Source organism: Mycetomoellerius zeteki, unplaced genomic scaffold (assembly GCF_001594055.1).
Source record: "Mycetomoellerius zeteki isolate Tzet28-1 unplaced genomic scaffold, Tzet1.0 scaffold35, whole genome shotgun sequence".
Lineage (NCBI taxonomy): Eukaryota > Metazoa > Arthropoda > Insecta > Hymenoptera > Formicidae > Mycetomoellerius > Mycetomoellerius zeteki.
The window spans coordinates 1,122,862-1,143,121 of NW_017257338.1; the positions used below are offsets into that span (position 1 = coordinate 1,122,862).

At 34.1% G+C, this 20,260-nt stretch overlaps 3 protein-coding genes across 4 annotated transcripts; 2 read left to right on the forward strand and 1 right to left on the reverse strand.

Annotated features, from left to right (window-relative positions):
- Nucleotides 1–1,080: 1,080 nt before the first annotated feature.
- LOC108725567 (SAP30-binding protein) lies at nucleotides 1,081–3,445 on the forward strand. 2 transcript variants are annotated; one of them, XR_001936756.1, is made up of 3 exons: nucleotides 1,081–1,221; nucleotides 1,676–1,803; nucleotides 1,877–1,958. XR_001936756.1 is itself a non-coding variant. In XM_018452663.1 (2 exons), exon 2 carries the CDS (start codon nucleotides 1,863–1,865, stop codon nucleotides 3,015–3,017), a length of 1,155 nt encoding a protein of 384 aa, XP_018308165.1. In that variant the 5' UTR covers nucleotides 1,081–1,221; nucleotides 1,676–1,862; the 3' UTR covers nucleotides 3,018–3,445. The 2 variants fall into 2 exon arrangements, 1 of the variants encoding a protein (XP_018308165.1); XM_018452663.1 differs by having other exon boundaries at nucleotides 1,676–3,445.
- A 1,796-nt stretch (nucleotides 3,446–5,241) lies between these two features.
- LOC108725566 (actin-binding protein IPP) lies at nucleotides 5,242–9,469 on the forward strand. Its single transcript, XM_018452662.1, has 7 exons — nucleotides 5,242–5,478; nucleotides 6,219–6,744; nucleotides 6,885–7,050; nucleotides 7,168–7,514; nucleotides 7,957–8,303; nucleotides 8,457–8,677; nucleotides 8,817–9,469. Exons 1-7 carry the CDS (start codon nucleotides 5,418–5,420, stop codon nucleotides 9,051–9,053), a joined length of 1,905 nt encoding a protein of 634 aa, XP_018308164.1. The 5' UTR covers nucleotides 5,242–5,417; the 3' UTR covers nucleotides 9,054–9,469.
- Nucleotides 9,470–12,415: 2,946 nt separating this feature from the next.
- On the reverse strand, nucleotides 12,416–19,563 carry Sf3b1 (splicing factor 3B subunit 1). Its single transcript, XM_018452658.1, has 19 exons — nucleotides 19,444–19,563; nucleotides 18,776–18,954; nucleotides 18,421–18,595; nucleotides 18,184–18,263; nucleotides 17,878–18,045; nucleotides 17,274–17,490; nucleotides 16,675–17,079; nucleotides 15,983–16,446; nucleotides 15,534–15,891; nucleotides 15,135–15,427; nucleotides 14,887–15,012; nucleotides 14,547–14,768; nucleotides 14,296–14,478; nucleotides 13,988–14,176; nucleotides 13,638–13,813; nucleotides 13,275–13,547; nucleotides 12,897–13,113; nucleotides 12,618–12,808; nucleotides 12,416–12,464 (listed from the first exon to the last, which is right to left on the reverse strand). Exons 1-18 carry the CDS (start codon nucleotides 19,469–19,471, stop codon nucleotides 12,650–12,652), a joined length of 3,912 nt encoding a protein of 1,303 aa, XP_018308160.1. The 5' UTR covers nucleotides 19,472–19,563; the 3' UTR covers nucleotides 12,416–12,464; nucleotides 12,618–12,649.
- Nucleotides 19,564–20,260: the final 697 nt, after the last annotated feature.

Here is a 20,260-nt window from a genome sequence, read left to right on the forward strand (position 1 = left end):
CTTTTCCGCCATTATGCGCAATAGCTCACTTTTCTTATTCTATCGTGAAACCCACCGGTTAAAACCGGTTTTAACCAAAGTGAAAAACCCATATTGAAATCCACAAACGGATTTTATTACTTTTAGTTTACTGTTCACTATAATTAAAGCCTAAGAAAATGTAAATAAAAGTAATATGATAGTAAATCACAGAAAACAAAAGTTGTTTGTTTATATTATTTATATTTAATACTTAATTTCTCTATAAGGATGACATTTTTTTATGTTATATGTATATTTGTATAATATATAAGATAAAAATGTTATAGAATATATAAAATATATACAAAAATAAAAATATTTTTGTTAAAATACTTAAAAATGTTTATTTATTTACGTATCTGTAAATATTAATGAGCTTGTCAACTTTTTCTTAAGCTCATGAATTTTTTAACTTACTCCAAACATGACCAAATATAGAGAAAATTCTCTCTATAGTTGTTAATGTAGCTGGGCAACTAAAGAGATTTGCCATAAAAATGCAAAATTCTTTTTTAAGGCCGTTATCATTATCTATTTTATTGCCTCCCTGGTGAAAAAATTTCGCTGAAATTATTCTACTTTTTTTGGAACATTTCAGCGAAATAGTTGAAAATTTGCTGAAATTTCTCTGAAATTTTTACTGAAATTTGTCTGAGATGTTGCTAAAATTTTGCTGAAAATGAATTTTTCAATTAAAAATCGCTGAAATTAAACTGAAATTTTTCTAAAATGCTGAAATTTTGCTGAAAAATGTTTCAAAACGTAAAATAATTTCAGCGAAATTTTTCCATCAGGAATATATTAGTTAAAACATCCATCCATTTCACTGTACAAACTACAGAGCTATATTTAAATATTTTTTTCTGCCAAATTCTTTGTAATTTTGATTGTGATTGGTCGATTGTTTGCGACCATATGATTACGACTAAAATTTTGTACGTGTGATGGCCTTTACTACGTGATTGTAGACGGGCCATAAAATTGCCGAATACGTCCGATGATGACCGAACGGTTCCGAAACAACACGACAAGCTGCAAAGTACGTCGGGAAGTAACGCACTCCGATGGCGGAACATGGCGGAATAATCTCGCTTCACTTTGTGGAGTATTTGTTTGTACGACCGTGTTAAGAATTGTTCGTAATGTGCGGACGAGCAGGTCCAAACTGAACCAAGTCATCGTGGACGTTGAAAGTTTAAGGTTAGTGAAGCTTCCTCGTCGCTAATAATCGAAGTACCGCTCTAAACCTACATCTCTTTGCTTGACCTTAAATGAAAGAATAAGGTATTCTTGTTATGTCTGTGTACTTTAAACGCCGCTACATATGTTAATGTTGTCAATAATTACTCGTTGCCTTTAAATAAACGTCATTCGCGTAACAATTACGTGTAACAAAATTTTGGAATAACTTTCATACATTTGAATGAGATTAGGAGCATGTTGCAAAATTAGAGTAGCAAAGTTTATAACGAATACAAAATAAACTTTTATGTTAAAAGTGATATAATAATAATACAGGTTTAGGTATAAATTTTCTATAAAGGTTATAATATTGTCGATAAATCTAAAATCAATGTTTATACTTTATATTAATGTGAAAAGCAATGTGTTAATTAAATGTAATATACATATTGGTAAATGTTTATGATTTTAGGTTCGTAGTAAAAGCGACCAAAGCTCAACGCGCCCATCAGGCCCATTAAAAGCTCTCTGTCCCTGCGCCTAAAGCCCTTGAGTGGCTCACGAGCTGGGCGTTGGGCCAGGCCGTGCATCGCCAGACCGGTGAGTTCCCACACAAAATATCGCTTGGTAGCACGGCGGGCACTCAAAGCCAACTAACCATGTCTGTACAAAGTGTTGCTCTGGCATCTCTCACGGCCACCTATACCGACTCGGAGGGCGAGGACGGGGTGGAAGACGAGCGCCTGCAGGAGGAGAATTCGAACACTCCCCAGGGGGCCGCCCCGCATAATGCCCAAGTCGGTCGTCAGCCCCAGGCCCGATCTGGCACCAGTCCCATATCTGGAGGCCGTTCAGCCTCGCATAGTCCCGCCGTCGGCAAGTCCGCGGGTAGTAGCGACTTGCCGGAAACGGCTACAAAGGTGCAGCGATTGGTCTCTTATTTTGACGATGCGGTAGTCTCCGACGATGAGGGGGCGGCCGTTGCTGTGTTGCTACCGTCGCTGCCGCCGGTGCCGTCGTCATCATCGTTGATGACGGTGGGCACAGCGATTGCCGCGACGGTTGCAGAACGCCCCGAGGAGAATGGTCTCCCGGTCGCGGGTACTGGCAACATCGCCGCTACCACCGTCACCGCTGCTGCCGTCGTCGTTGTCGGCGGTGGCGCTGAGCGTCGGTCGCCCTCCTCGCGTTCCGGAGAATTGCTTTCAGATAATAACGGTGAGGCAGGGGACTCTTATGGTGTGACGATACCACCGGAACCACCGGGTCAATGTCCCGCTGAGCTGCAGGACAAGATTGCGAGGCTCTATAGGAAAATGGAGAGCGGCGGGTTGGACATGAACATGATGATTCAACAGCGCAAGGAATTCCGGAATCCCTCCATTTACGAAAAACTCATTCAGTTTTGTAGCATCAACGAGCTGGGCACCAACTACCCACCGGACAGGTTCGACCCATTCAAGTGGAGCAAGGACTCGTATTACGAGGAACTTGCTCTAGTGCAGAAGGCGGAGATGGATAAGCTCGAGAAGGCGCGCAAAGAGAAGACGAAGATCGAGATTGTATCCGGTACGGCTAAGCGACCCAATAGCTCATCAAGCAGCGCCGAGAGTGCCGACGCCAAAAAACGGAAAAGTAAGTGGGACCAAGTGGCGACGGGTGGTGCAGCTGCCGCTGTCGCTGTCGCGGAAAAAAAAACCGCCAAACCCACGGTACTTCTCACACAACCCACCTTGAACCTGACATCATCCAGTAGCAACACCAAATCTACCATTTTATCGGCCTTCGGCTCCCTGCCGAAGAAAAGATTGTAACATATTGTGTAAATGTGTGCTGTGTAAATAATGTCCAATTTCCTTTAGACAGCCATGAAGCTGCACAAAGGAAAGCGCAGTCCTGTGCGTCTCTGGAGACTTAAGTCCTTGGATGGTTATTGAAATGTTTTTCCAACACGACTTTCAGAATCATTAAATCAGTATCAGTAAATACAGAATCAATAACGATAGGAGTATGGAAATATAAGAGCAAAAAGCGTTCTTATCATAGCATAATCATCAATTGGAATGTTTGGGCTAAAAAGTCAAGAATTGAAAAAGATTCACAAAATTTATAGATCTGTAGAAATTTAAGAATTTTGTGAATTAAAAAATTCAAATATTGAAGAATTATAAGATTGGATCTGTAGACAAATTCTAGGGATAATATCAACTTAAAACATTTCTTTACAATAGTACAGACTATAAGGAAGAAAAGATCTAGAACCCTGGAAATTTGTACATGCATAACTCCATGAATCTTTATAGAAATTTTAATGGATCTAAACATATAAAAATTATATAAAGATTTTTGTATTAAAGAAAATCTAAAATAATTAAGAGAAAATGTAATTGTTTTTAGCATTTGAAGAATACAAAAGTCCAAAGTTCTATGAGTTTAACCGACCTAAAAATCCAAGGATTTAAGAATCCAAGAATTTAGCCATCTGCAAAATAAACATACTGTAAATAATACTGTTTGCAAATTCCATTGTCTGGATGTGAAAGGAAGAAAAATATTCTGAAGATTTACATTCTTGAATTTTTAGATTTTTGTATTTTTAAATCCTTGTAAGTCGACACCTGTAGCCTGTGGGTCTTTAGATCTGTGTACCCAAATCTTTAAATTATAAGAGGCTTATTGAAAAAGCTTGAGCGCTTATCAAGATAAGATCGTAGGAAGTGAAAAGTTGAAAGAAATGATAAGTTACAATCAAATTCAATAATTGTAAATCCAATAATCTGAGAAATCAAGGACCTAAAAACTCAATTGTGCTCATATATCTAAAAATAAAAGACCCAACAATCGTAGATTAAAACATATATTGAAAATAATATTAATTAAAAAATGATTTTACATGTAACAGATACAGTCAAAGTAACACAGCAGCGTCTACAAAATGCTAAAAAGACGTTTATATGCGCTTTTTTAACGCTTTATTAACATTTTGTAGGCACTGCATGCTATTTGGGAGATATATAGGAGAACAATATTGAAGCTTTGTGAATTTAGATCCTTGAATTGTCGTCCTTTCGAAATTTCTTTTTAATGTATAGAAAAATTTTGTAAAAAAAATATGGAGCATAATAATATGGAATTTAAAAAGATCAACTAATAAGCAAATGGTGAGTATCAGGTAGCGACTATAAATGCGTTATTGCGTACGATTGATTTATGGAGGTAAAGTAGACGCGTAATTAATTATTAAGTCTCGGCGCGCGATGAGACAGATAGAGAATTTATGTATGTTAACAATCACAAAATCGATGTAAAATGAGCTGTAAGTTTTTAGCGACGATTCAGTTTTTTTATATGAAAAAAGTAATGAAATTCTTCCACGAAAAGACTTTGTATATACACGCTCATGTGTCAATAGAGTATGGAATATACAATATATAAATTATACATTGTATATCGTCGTTGATTAATTGATTAATAATACCATGATGATGTTTCTTATAATAAATTATTATTTTTTTCGTCGTTCTCACGCGAGAAAGAATTTCATTTAAATTTGCGATAATTTTTCGACAATTATATAAATATGTAACATACATATATATATATATATGATATTTAATAGTATGTTACGTTTTTGAAAAGTTATTTTTTTGTGACAATCGACTTTTATCAAATGATTTAATAATTGTATATTAATTATTATGTATATATATATATATTATTTATATGTAATTATTATTAAATATTTATATTACGTATTTATATAATTATGTGCCTTTTTAATTAATTTTCTCTTTAATCGTTATATTTTTTAAATAATGAATCACTTTCGCGATTTTTGCGCGTTTTAAAATTTAAAGGAGGAATCTCGGTACCTTTCTTGTCCAAAACGGAATTCGATGGCCAATCGAGAGTCTGCATTTTAGGGACTCCGGTTGGTAGCACTTTTTTTCTTGGGAAGTGAATGAAAGAGGTTAAGAGGATCGAGTAGGGATCTTCTTCTTCTTCGCGGCTGCACTGACGCCATTCTCATCTCGACTAGCTTTGCCTATCTTCACGTACTTAAATAGGTTATCTGACGTATGTCAAGCTTCTTGTCATCGAAATTTATTATTTAATCTGAGTGAGCAGGAGTCGCGTCTCGCGACGTTTTCAGGAACAACCTGTCCACGCGCACGGAATCAATCGACGAATCTGCCGAACATGCGGTGGTAGTTATGCGCTTAAAGGGGAAAAATAACATTAAATCGTTTTACAGGGTGCTTTCTCGTTTATGTCGTAAGTATCTCGCAAAACGATCCTTGGATAATTAAACCGTCTGGTTGAATTATTAGAAGAATTTATTGATTATACATATATTAAATTATAAAATGTCTTAATTATTTTCTTTTAACCAAAGTCTTGGAAGTATTAAAAAGATTGAGTTACTTAATTTTTTTTAAATATATGTATTTAGGTTTTAATAAAACCTTGAACGATCAAGCCTACAGTTCTTTACATTTTTATGTATTATACACAGTATATTTGTATATCTGAAAATAATGTCTTAACTTTTTATTGAGTTATGATATTTATATTCTTAGAATAATTAAGACAAAACTGTTTGGAAATGTTTCTAGTATTGAAGCTTGTATTAAATCTATAATTATACATATTTTTGCTAATACGTAATTTTTTATGTTATTCTATAATATATTTCTCAGAAAATAAAAAATCATTCACATAATATAAAATCCTTGGATCAAATTAAAAACATAACGTTTATATATATAAACCAAAGTAATAAAGTATAATGTTTGTATATTAAATTGTTATATTAATAAATTTTTTTAATTCATTAAGATTATTGGAACCTCTGATCCTTATATTGTTTTATTTTTTTACATGTATAGCAAATATTTTGAATTTTATGTTCTTAATATTGTATCAAAGAGCAAGCTTATTGTAGTATTTGCCAAAACGCTATGTTATTGTCTATGCAAATTGGCATTATTTTTCTCATATTAAATTTTCTGTAGGATTTGTGGATAAAGGACATCTGGATGGTTTCATGGCGGATGGCATGGCACCAGCCTTGAAAAATGGCCACAATTCTGACATGGATTTTGCTAATCAATCGGTGAAGCAGTCGTCCGACGTGTCCAGCGTCGTTTATGCAGTTGGTCACTATCCTCCAAAGCTTTTACACAATCTCAATGTACAGAGGCGGGAGAATAAGTTCAGCGACGTGGGACTGGTGGCGGGTGATAGAATCATCAGAGCACACAGATCAGTGTTGGCCGCTGGTAGCGCCTACTTCAATGCCATGTTCACTGTCGGCCTGGTTGAGGAGCAACAGGAGCTCGTAGAGATCCACTCAATCTCTCCTCACATTCTCTCTCAGTTGGTGGACTTCATCTATAGTGGCAATGTAGACATTACGCAGGATAATGTACAGGAGTTATTTGCTGCTGCTGACATGTTAGAATTAGATGATGTAGTAGCTGGCTGTATCAATTATCTTAAACAGCAGCTACACTATTCTAATGCCCTTGGAATTTACAGGTGAGAAGACTATAATTGTAAGAACTGAAATTGAAATATATTCTGAAAACAGATGAAAAGAAGATCCAATAAAAAGTCAATGCGACAGGAAAATTACAGAAAAATTATATGATGATATTTATCATTGCTATTAATTGCAGATTTGCAGAAGTACATAACAGACTGGATCTTTTGGAAACTGCCCTACGCTTTATAGAAGCCAATTTTCCTCAAATCTGTCAGGAGGAGGAATTTCTGGACTTGCCCAAAGAACATCTTGTTCAGTTTCTTAGTAGCGATTACATTCACATTGATACTGAATGTCAGGTTTGTTATTTCTAGAGGATTAAATAATCAGAGTGTATAATTGCAACTTTACATATTCGAAAAATATATTACATTTGACACATAAAATATGACCAACATATGTTTTACTTTTTACAGGTCTTCCAGGCCGCGTACAATTGGATCGTTCACGACATCCCCGCGCGGAGATGCTACGTATTCGAGATCCTCAGCCACGTACGCTTGCGACTGTGTTCATTAGCAAGGCTAGATCGTATTATTCTAGACTGCAAGGACGCGAGTCTCATCGTCGCGCTGCGATCTATACAAACGGATCTAGTCTCGAACAAAGGTTGCCTAGTGCCTCTTCATGCCCAGCCTCGGATCTGTGCCAGGAAGAACATTCTGGTAATCGGCGGATCCAAGCGGGAGCATTCTGCGGATAGCTGGGGCCGAACCGCTGAGAGTACTTACGAAAGCATCGAGAAATATGACATATTCACTGGGTACAATCTTCTGCAACATTTTTCTTTTTACAATTCTTGGTTGTTAAAATGAAATACAATAAGTTTTTAGTTACTTGAATTAAACCTTCCAGAACAAAAAGTTTGATTTAAGCATTGTTCTTGCTCTTTTTCAATAAGGTTTTCATATATTTCGTTTCTTTTTTTAGGGATGCATCGGATCGTACAATTATCGGATATCCGGAAAGGCAATTTTTCGAGTCGGATATCTGATATTTTCCGGACGTTTTTTTCTTTTAAACATTGTCTCGGAATCCGACTGGATACTTCGGATATCCGGTGCATTCCTACTTTTTTTTTATTTGCGCAAACTTTTACGTCTTATATCAAAGAGTTTTTCTGTTAATAATCTTTTTCTTATTATTGTTTTGTTAGATAACTAGAACAAAATCTGATTTTATTTAATAAATGAATATTTCTTTAGAGAATGGAGCGAAGTAGCTCCAATCAGCATAGGACGTATTCTACCTGGAGTAGCTCTATTAGACGGCAAAGTATATGTTATCGGTGGTGAGTTGGAATCTTGCATTATCGCCAACTGCGAATGCTACGATCCTCGTGACAACGTGTGGACTCCCATCGCTTGTATGGAAGAACCTAGATGCGATTTCGGTCTTTGTGCCTTGGATAACAGTTTGTATGCGTTCGGCGGATGGGTAGGCGAAGATATCGGCGGCTCCATCGAGACATATGACCCCATCAGCAACACGTGGACTCTCGAAGGCTATCTTCCGGAGCCACGGTTTAGTATGGGTGTCGTAGCATACGAAGGTAATTCCAAATCTAAATCCAATATCATAATTGATTATGATAGTTGCATGACAGTTAAATTTATCAACATCTTTTCTTTTATTTAACGGCAGTAAAAACTTTTATTGAAAATTTATATTGTAACATTGTAACTTTTACAAATTTTCTCTATAGGATTAATTTACATTGTGGGTGGCTGTACCCATAATAGTCGACACCGTCAGGATGTGTTAAGCTACAATCCCGTGACCAGAGAATGGAATTACTTGGCCCCGATGATCACACCACGCTCACAAATGGGAATCACTATCCTCGATGGGTACATGTATGTCGTTGGCGGTACCAGTAAGAATCAAGAGGTCTTAACATCAGTTGAAAGATATTCTTTCGAGAAGGTAATTTATTTTTAGCTATCACGTATATTTAGTAAGTACAGTATACACGTTTTTTTCTGTATTAATGATAATAGATATTTACAAAACAATATAATTTAATATAATTTTCCTGATCAACAAATTTATTATGATGTTTCAGAACAAATGGAGCGCCGTTGCTTCCATGAGCATGGGCAGATTTTATCCGGCAGTTGCAGCGGCCGACAGTCGGCTTTATGTTATAGGCGGCGACCAGTCGCAAGAGATAAACTTCTACCGCACGCAAATCACAATCTCTACCGTCGAGTGTTACGATCCACACACGAATAAGTGGCACGAGTGCGCCTCTTTGCCGTCAAGCAGAGGCGAAGCAACGGCGATCGTTACACCTTTCTGATTGCTATTTCGCAAAGATCTGTTTGCCGTTTGACGTATTGGTCATGCCTTTTTACTTTTCCAACTTATTTTCTTTTTTTTGATGTCTGTATCTGCTATGTGTTGTTCATCTTTACCCAGAGCATTGGTATCTGTTAGCTAGATAGTCAGTCGCACTGCTAAAGGAATTGTAGCTTTATTAATTTCTAAATATTCCAACGGCATTTTCAAGATATTTATGTAGAAAAACGTGATATACTTTGAAAAATTGTATATTCTTATTGGAGAAAATTACTGTTATTTCTTATAGATACATGACGTAATCACTAACCGATAGGAACAGGTTGAAGAACCTAAAAAAAAGGGATCAGAGGAAAGAATGTAACGAATGAATCTTGATGTATCCAGGATGAAACAACCAAAATTTAAGAAACTCGATATACAATTCAATTTTATAATTGGATGAAGAGTTTCTCTCATATATATATATATATATATATACACAATTTAAGTTTTTAAAATTAAATATCTTTAATTCTAATCCTGAATTCGAGTCATATAGAATCTGAAGAACTTACAATCCGAATTGTGAAGCCAAATAAAAAATATAGTTCAATTAAAGTTTTCAGAATTTTAAAATTCACTAAAAATTCCAAGATTACGGAGAATTTATGATATATGTTATATTTTTTATTTTGTTGCGTGACGCAAATGAATTAGACAAAATGACCATTATTCGGAACTGTAGATCGGATCCAATGTATTTTTTCTATTATTAATTTATAATCAATTATAATATACAAATAGATTTGGAAAAAATCCTGAATATTGATAACGTACGGTGTGTAGAAATATTTGAATACTTTTATTAATTAACAAGTATTAACTATATTTTATTAATTACGAGTATTAAAATTATGTGCTAGGAAGGACTGAGCCTCTTGATATAATATAGTCATATACCAAAGTTATCGTAATTTTAATCGTACCGCTACAAGTTAACAGATCCGTTAAGCAATGTCTGTAAAGGACTGTATAAGATGAATCCAAAGATATTTATCCTTGGAGCATAAGGGTCTAAGTCTTCAAAAGTTGAAAAATTATAGAATCAAAGGGATTCCACAGTCTAAACACAAAATTGGAATATGCATAAACATTAGATCTTAAAATTCAAAGAATAAAAGTGTAAAATTAAATATTGCTTTAAAATTTTCAAATTGAGAGTCTAAAAAAATCAATCATCATTCAAAAATTGTAGATTGTAACCCAAGTCTAAATCTAAAGAACATAAGAGCACATCTCGAAATTCCATCAGAATCTTGGAGCCTTTAACCCTTGTTAACATTTTGGAACTATACAGCCAAAAATCCAGAGATTTCAAAGTACCTTATTGTAATGAAATAATGATGTTTCTTAATTAGCGTGTGTGCGGAGCAGCACGTCTAATGTTTTATAAAGTTTAAGGCCACATTTTATAAAAATAATCTAAGAATCGCGCGAAGAGTTGCCGCCGTTCTCTGTAATTAGTCGTCGCGGTCGATGTAACAATCCAATTCACCTTTATTTAAAGGTTGTTCGGTGCTACATACATGAACATCCGTGAAATGATATTCGATTGTTCTCAAATTTTTCAGTACAGGGTAAATATGGCGAGATGACCTTGTTAAACAATTTTATCAATCTTTTAATAAATAATTAAAATCTAATGTGGTGTAAATAATTAACTAAATTCTTGAACTTGTATCTCAAGTTTCTTTCTTCATTGTAAGATAAAAAGGAATATATAATAGATAACTGCTTAATCTCATTTTACGTATTTGTTTATATGTAAATTTGTAAATCCATAAGTTGCTAAATCTATTGGCCTAATATGTGTTATATAAATAAATACAAGAAACTTATTCATAACGTGTGCGGATTTTATATTTATGAAAATAATTGTGAATAGATTGTCTGTAAGTACAGGTATTTTAAAAGGTCTATATAATGACACATTTGTAATCTTACTTGATCCTATATTTCTACAAAGTGATATTGAACTGTTTCAAAAACAAAGATAATCAAACATTTGTAGGAAAAGAAGTTTATGATTTCTCTAAGAAAGTTTGTAGATGATATTTAAAACGTCCACGAATTTATGAATTTATTTAGACATGAATAGAAAAGTTTAATAATATATTAATGAATCCAGTGAATCTAGCAATCTATGAATTTACGATTTTATGTGGATGCGGTATATGATGTAGCACATATGTATAAATGCATAAAATTAAAATTTTGTACACGATTAGTTTTTATTTTTAAATATTATACTCTTCATTCTTTTAATCTATATTAAAAAAACTTTCAAGATAATTGAAACAATGGACATCTCCAACATATTTATCCCTTTTAAGTAAAAGTCATTAAAAGAAAGTTAGAGAATGTATAAAATGATAAATATACAACAATTTATGTATATTTGTGATCAATCAATAAAAACTACTAAAACAATTCGTGCCTATTTCTTTCATTTCAAAAATCCTTTTTAATGATAAGAAATCATTTATTTAGTTTCTACATGTGATTTATTTTCTTTATAATTAATGTGAGTTTCTTAACAAAGAACACAAGGAAATCATTATTTACAATATGATCTTTTTTTATTTGATGATATTTGTGCTCATCAGTCGAAAGCAATATTACGTTGTTGGTAAATAATATTAGTACTCATTATAGAAATAGTAACTCACGAAATCTAATGTGTCAAAAATTTCAAAAACATATTTAGACAAACTTATTTGTATTATTTTACTAATATACAAGTTATTATAAAAATTTGTTTTTATATTTCTGCTTTATCTCTCTTTGTCTCTTTTTTGTCCCTCATTATATTAAAAAACTAATTTTTAAAACAACTGTTCACACATACACACACAATTTCGTGAGTATCTACATCAAGTCATTGTATTATAAATAATATGCTATTTGATCAAATGATAGAAATAATAAATTGCATTAGTAAATTAAATTGCTCGAAGAGTGTCAATAATGAACTTTTCCATTAAATAGTTTTACAATTTAAATTAACAATTCAAAATTTAGAACAGTTTTTTAAACAAATTGAGATCCTGAAGACTTAGCATCCATAGTATCTAGAATTTGGAAAATCTAAGATCCCTAAAAGTCTCTAAACATTGATAAAAATCCCAGAGTACATGGAATTCAAAGCTGAAAAAATTTCAATTCCAATGAATCTAGAATTAAAAGGATTACGATCTAAAATAGCAGAATACAACCTGGCGTGTTTTCATTATGTGTCGACATTTCCATGCTTTCAATAGAACAATATCTACACATATCTTTAAGTTAAATGTAAGATAATACATCTTCTGCCTTTTTTACTAGACATTAGAAATGACGGCGTGACACACGTAGTTGTTCCAAACATATCCTGGAATATTAAACTTTTCTCATGCTCTAAATGCGAATTTCGTAGAAATTCAGAAAGAAAATTTCAAAATTCGTTCGAACTCATTTTTATAAACTCATCTTTATAACGATGAGTTTTTAATACGGATATTTATACTTATTGATATATAAGAACCTTAGAATTGTCTTATTGCTGCAAGTTCTCTATTACAATACATAATCCAATTCGTATCTAATATATTGGTTCTTTGGATCGTTCATGATACGAGGATAACCAGCCACGAGAGCATCCTGTCCGCCGATGTAAAGAGAATTGTATATCTTCCAATAAACGTCACGAACTTTACGAGCTGGATGGAACAAACCCTGTAATACACAAAAGCAAATGCATACATTTAATACTTGTTGATAGCTAGAAAATACGTGCGCTTACGCAATTAAAATAATCACGTACTTGTAGCGTATACTGCAAAATTTTGATCGGTCCAAGCGCAACGCGCAATCCGTCTACGGCATCCATAAACGCTTGGACTAAATGTGGCGAGGTTTCAAAAACGTTCGGCCATACGTGATTCAATAAATGTATTAACGCATCTTCGCAACCAAATCCGTAAACACCTAATGCCATGTGCTTAATTGCGGCACAGGCGGTCTGCCTGTGTACTAGATCTCTGATAAAACATGAAAGAAAAGAAAAAATTTATCAGAAATAATTTAATGATAGAAACTAAACAAACTTCTAAGTTTAATAGAAAAGTTTCTTTATAACAAAGAAAGAATAAAATATATAATCACAACAATATAAAATTAATGTAATATTTGAAGACCTTACCTGTCCATAAGTGCATCTTCTAACAATGGACTGACAGCGTAAATATAATCTTTACCCATCTCACCGATATATTCGAACAAGAATGATAAGGATTTCAATACTCCGTTTTGCACGTTTAGTTCGGGTACTCTGTATTCATTCATTAATGCAGGTAGCACTGTAAAAGGGCTGCAAGTCTCCGCAACGATGGCAATAGCAACTGTGGTACAAACACGATTCTGACGTTCCTGTACTTTCAAGTTGTTTAGAAGCGTTGCTAAGACATCGTGTGGTCTGTTCGAAAAAGATAAAAGAATATTGTACATAAATATTTATATATAAAAATATAAAAAACATATATATATAATTATTAATGAGACTTACCCAATAGCTTTGGCAATGTAGCCAAAAGTATTTACCGTCGCTCTTCTAATTGCTTTTTTATGAGCTTTCAGTAGTTCCAACAATTCGAAGCATATCCTCATCCATTCTCGAGCGGAAACATACTCGGGACCTCGATCTGCGATTCTGCCCACAAGATCAATACAATTTTCTTGTACCTACAACAATAACAAATTAAATTTAGCAGAGTATTAAAAGAATTCAAAAGAATTCCAAAGTATACGCCTTCAAGACGTGAATGAATTTTATAATATTTTAAGAGAATTTCATTTTATCTAGTAAATAATTTATATCAAATTGTGTACACAACCTGATATATATACACATTTCACCTTTTCATGTCTATTTTTTAAGATCGGTGTAAGCCTTGGTAACAAATCCTTAATGGGTGGCGTCATCTTCGTCATCCCTATAACGTTAACAATGGCTTTCAACGCTCCCAAAATGCTACCTAGGACTTCTGGATATTCCTCGCCTAAGTATTCATACAGAACGACTCCCAAATGTCCCATTAGTTTTTCCTAAAAATATCGCATATATCATACGTTTATATTAAATTTTATTTTTTATCTTATTAAATTTTTTATCTCTATATATTTATGTTATATTAATCGACAAATTAAAAAAATGCATTCCTTACCTCCTGACAAGTCTTCATAACTACTGCGATGCGCGAAATAAGATCTGCAGCTTGTTGTCTGACTTTTGCAGATTTGTTATTCAATCTCCACAATATTGTACCACATATTTGAGGAAGATATGCCTTTACTCTTTTACCCAATGTGTTCACGATAGTACCAAAACCATTCAACATAACGACGTCCTATAAATCAAACGTTCGAATTAGTTTATTAATTAAACTGATTTATTAATTAATTAGATCCAACAAACCTCAGTAGTTTGTTCCTGGAAAGCGTATAAAATTCCGTCAATAAGTTGCTCTTCTAGACGCGAATCGACATCCGCTGCTCCTAAGTTGCCCATTATCTTCTCAATTGTTTCCATCACCATTTTTCTATATTGTTCATTTTCATCCTTTAAATCATCCACTACTCTGTTAATAATCTCTGATGCACCCACTTTATTAGCTATTTCTACTGTTGTATCCACAAGCTGCAATTTCAATTTTATTATTATAATTTTTATATTATTTATAATTTTATATTTATTTTGTTACGTATATACATAATTAAAAATTTATTCCTGGATTATCAAAATATTTCCCCATTACCTGTCTGTAATTTCTGCGATCCAGTGCCATACGATGGTTCCAGAAATGTTTAAAGAAGTGAGGCAAGATTTCATCCTTTATGTATTGAGCTTCCACACCATCCGTCGCACAACATTGTTTAACTACCTATTTTTAAAAACCCAATTTATACAGAATGTTAGAAAAAATACTCAATGTAATATGATTAATTTATGAACTATAGTATTAGTATGATGATATTATATTTCTAACGGTAAATGAAACCTTACCTTCAATACAATTTTTTTCATTTCTTCATCGGGAGATTGGAATTCACGTATAAGAATTAACATTACTTCCCTAGTATAGTAATTTGCGTATTCTGCATCCATCAAAGGAATAAGATAACCAATAGCTTTTAGAAACGCTGCTAAACCTTTTCCTCTATGTGTACGAATGCCTTTCCACAGTGGTTTTAACACAGAATCGAAGCTTTCGATACCGTATGGTGTTGCTGCTTCGGCCAGCGCAGCAATGGCTAACGCAGTAATAGTTCGTACCTTTTGTTGCTCATCCACTAAACCTGTAATATTTCATGCCGTGTTTATTTTTCCAAAAAAGAAATAAATATAACTAAAATACAACATATAGAAACATAATAGACAAAATAATATTAACTTCATATTTACCATGCTCTATAATTTCCACCAAGCTCTTTAAATGTGGTAAAATAGCGCAACCCATCAAGATAGCTATTTGCTGTACGATCTTGATACCAGTATGTCGTGCTTGCCAAGACTTCTTGCTGCGACAAACGGCTTTTAAGAATGGAAGAAGTGAAGGAATTCCAAGGGCGGATGCAACAACCGCAAATGCTCTTGCTGTAGTGTTGCGCACGTATTCATCGATGTTATCAATATCTGGTCTCATTGTAGAAATCATTGTAGCCAATCCTGCAGCTTTTGCTAAATTAGAAATAATCTCTCTGCCTTCAACACGAGCATAGTAGTCTTCGTCAATCAGTAGAGGCTCGATAACAACTAAAATCTAAACAGACAGCAATTAAAATAAAAACGAAGTAAAACAAATACGATGTAAAATAGCAGATAATTGTTGACGCAAAAACAAAAATAATTACCTTATGTACATACGGTCGCACCAAATCGTCCAATTTATATAGAATACGATCAATCACTTTGACCAGTAAATGACGCTCCTGATCCTCAAGGGTAGGTGACATGAGAAGTGGAAGGATTTGATTGAATAACGGTCCAGCGCCGAATTCTCTTGCCTTATCAGTGATTTGTCTCAAAGCAGCTTTACGCATTGGAGGAGTTCCATTTTTTATCTTTAAAAGCAGTTTCATGATTTTTCTTTCTTTTTGCTCTTCAGGACTCAACGTTTCCTCGTCCACATCGACAAGCAGTTTATCGAAATATTGAGCATCTTCCGGCTTCATAAATGGCAAATTGCCCTTCGGTTGATTATCCACATATTTGGCGCTCTTGTCTTCTGTTTGAATGAAGAAACCCTGAGGTGTACCGGCGATAGGTGTAGGCGTTGCAGTGAGCTTTCTAGCGGGTGTGCGAATAGGTATATATCCTGAAAAAATCCAATTATGCATATATATTTCAATATCAAATATTCAATTTTCCTATTTCTTTCATAAAATAATTTCAATAATTGTTGTAAAGATTCTCTAAGATTTTTAGAAATTTTAGAAGCTTTTCAGTTTTTTACTTCTTTCAAAACCAAGAATTATATTTTCAAAATATTAAATAATACAGACAAAAATACTAGAAAAATATTGATTCTGTACTCTTATTTTACCTGCTGGAGGCTGTAAAATTTTATATCCAGGAGGAAATAGAGCGTCCAATTCATCATCAGACAAGGGTCTATTTCGTTCATCTATCTCGCGTTCCCAACGATATGCTTGCAGTTGTTCGGGCGTCATAGACATCAAATGTCCTGGGGTTGGAGTGGCCAAACCCATTGCCTTGGGTCCTGTCGGCGTGACGGCACTTGGAGTCAGTATTGTTGCCTGATGGGGCGTTGCAAGAGGTGTCGCCGGAGTTTGTGGTGTCATTGAGCCTGGTGTTTGATTCGATGGCGTTTCATCCCACCGACTTCGTCTTTTGCTTGCCGAAGGTGTCGGAGTTTCTTGTATCAAGTCCCCAGCAACTCGATCAGTTCTTGGAGTCTCTGCCCAACCGCTGTTGTGTCCAGGTGTTTCTAAAATAAAATTAATACATATTTATATTATTTTTGTGTTATGCATATATTTATATAATTATGTTGGATGTATTTATATTTTAAATTTCTTGATTATATGAAATTTGTACAATAAAAATTAGCACCGATATTCTCGTAATTATATTTGCAATTATTTTTATAGTTATTTGTAACAAAATAATACAATTCAATACCTCTCTCAGTTTTTGGAGTTTCATCCCAACGGTTTCTTCGACTTGTAACAGTCTTTTCATGAGAAGGTGTTTCTCTGCCTGGAGTCGCAGCTCCTGGCGTTGCATGTGCTGGTGTAGCATCCCACATTCTTGTACTGACTCCAGGAGTAGCTCCAGGAGTCTCTGCTCCTTTGCCATGGCCAGGAGTTTCGTCCCATCTAATAGCAGCTGGTGTTACCTATAAGAGTAATAAAAAAATGTTTATAACAAAAAAAATTAAATTTAGATGAATTTTCATATTAAAATATTATGTTAAATTAAGTGAATGTTTGCAAGTGTAATAAAATAGAAGAGAATAAGCATATGGGAAACAAAATCACTAAATGATAAAATTTATAAAACATAATAAATGTGTTCGAGAAGCGTGCTATTGCGTCATTCTATTTTTGTTTTTCTTTCATTTCTAATTAACAATAAAATGATATAGAGCTGAGAAATAGTGCACTCTTTGAATGCAACCAATCTCTCTCTCTCTCTCTCTCTCTCTCTCTCTCTCTCTCTCTCTCTCTCTTTCTCGATGTTTTCCTAAAGATATTTAAAATTTTAAATAACATGGCAAACATACATCTGCGTTATCCCAAGAAGTAGGTGTTGCTGAAGCACCAGATAATTTTTTCTGCACTGGAGTATCATCAGTTTGATCCCAACGACCTCTTTTTTTGGGAGCTGGTTTAGGTTCGCCGTTAGCTTTCAAAGTGCCATCCTTTGCTTTTTCTGCTAATCTTTTTCTCAGCTGTATAAAAATGCAAAAAAAAAAAAATATATTAAAACGCTTTTATCATTAAAAATATATTTAATGTATTTGTCTTTCAAATATATCTTATATTTTTTATGTGTATCTTATATTCAACAATATTAAAATTTAACATACCTCTGTCTCTTCACCTTTGAGCATCTGCTCCCGCATAATTTCAGTATATGTTCTGGAACCAATGTCGGGGGTTTTACCACCTGTAATTAAAAGAAATTGACTATAATTTTTAAATTAACAACTTGAATAAACGAAATATATGCACATATATAATTTTTTTGTCCAGCTAATTAATAGTTTTGTTTACTTCATCACTGCAGCTAATTTGAAATTCAAGTTACAAAAAATTATACCAACCTTCAGCAAAAGGATCAACACGTTCAGGAGAAATGATCATTCTACGTCTTTTCTGTCTATATTCATCCTCCCTATCAGCTATGGTAGGTCGTCGTCTATCCGCAAATGGATCATAATCCTTCTCTTCTCTATCAACTAAGGTGGGTAATCGTTTGTCCGCAAACGGATCATAATCCTATAAAAATCACAAGTTTATATTAACCTCAAGAATTTAATCCAACTACATAAATTTTACAAACTATATTTTATAATATAAACTATGATTAAAAAGAGAAATGAATAAAAAATGATATTATTAATAGTGAAATTTGTTAATTAAAAACTGAATATATTTCAAAATACATTATAATGATACCTCAATTTCATCATTTGTTGCAATTGATGTAACATAGCCATCAAATTTATTGTTGCTACTGTCATATATATCCTGATCATAGAAACCAGTTTTTCCCAAAGCAACTTGCTCCTTCTCGGATGCTGCACTCAACAGCTCCTTCTTCTTCGATTGTATCTCTCTTATCTGCGCCTCAATATCTGCAATACAGATTAATGCAAAAACATATTAAAATGTAGTAAAATGTAATAAGAGTAAAAATATGTAACCATAAGTAAAAATATATAAATTCAAGTAAGATAAGATGTCATAAGTGGTGTTATAATGAAATAAAAAAAAATGAAATAAAACATGTATGCAAAAATCACGACATGTGTGCGAATGGTGATGCAAAGTCTGATGCAAAGTCGCTTGTTCGATTGATCGTCCGGCAATTTAAATCGCTGATACTTCGTATCTCGAAAATGTTCGACGTTCAATCTAAGATGCAAAGAATGCTCCAAATATCACATTAATTGTAATAATAATAATTCACTAACAGTTATTGTTTATATACTGTTAAAAGTACAGTCGTTATCGGGTAGAGCAAAACGAGCGACACTCGTTTTCAGCTGATATTTATTCCAGTAAATTAAAGTTTGCGCGAACGTCGTAAATAACGAAGGTCAATAATAAGTAAAGAGGGATACCTTTATGCGTCCTCGGAATCGAGTCCATCGCGATAAAGTTTTCAGAAGCGACGGACACGAAGGCGAAACGCACCTGGACACGCCGAATTCAGCAAAACGTCAGATCACTGTTGATAAGATGACGCACTCAATCTGCTGACGCGCACGTGCTGCACTCAGTCGGCGGCTGAAGTTATTTAATTAGCAATTGCGCGGTAAAATTACGAATTCGCAATCATTAAATGTTTCTCTTATATTTTGAATATTTAACAGATTTTTAAATACTTTTATGTTGACAAATGAATTTAAAGCCTGCAATATTTAAATCCGATCTATAGATTCAAAATTCTAGAAACTTCAGCCGCTTTCTTTATTTTTAGTTTAAGGTACATTTTCACGTGCTGCTAATCTGCACCCTTAGGGCGAGTTCACACCTTGACGGAAAAGCAGCAGCCAGAACTCGCACTGGTAGCCGACAATTTCGGCTTTTTGTACTACTTACTACCAGCGTGAGTTGTGATTAGCCACTGCTTTTCCGCTTTCTGCTTTTCCGTCAAGGGGCTATGTTCCAAAATTGACTGCCAGTACTGAAAATCTATAGTGCGCGTAACGTAAACTGTAGCATTTTCTGTGCTGGCAGTAAATTTGGAACACAGCCAAGGTGTGAACGCGTCCTTACTCATTCCAACACGCTTGATAGAGTGAGTAAGAGCTATAGTAGGAGCATATTGGAACATGTTGGAGCATGCGACGCGAATAAACCTACAGTGAAACAAACTACGGCTGTCTCACTCTAACTTATTGCGGTGGTCACGTGTCGAACATCAATTAATTCCTA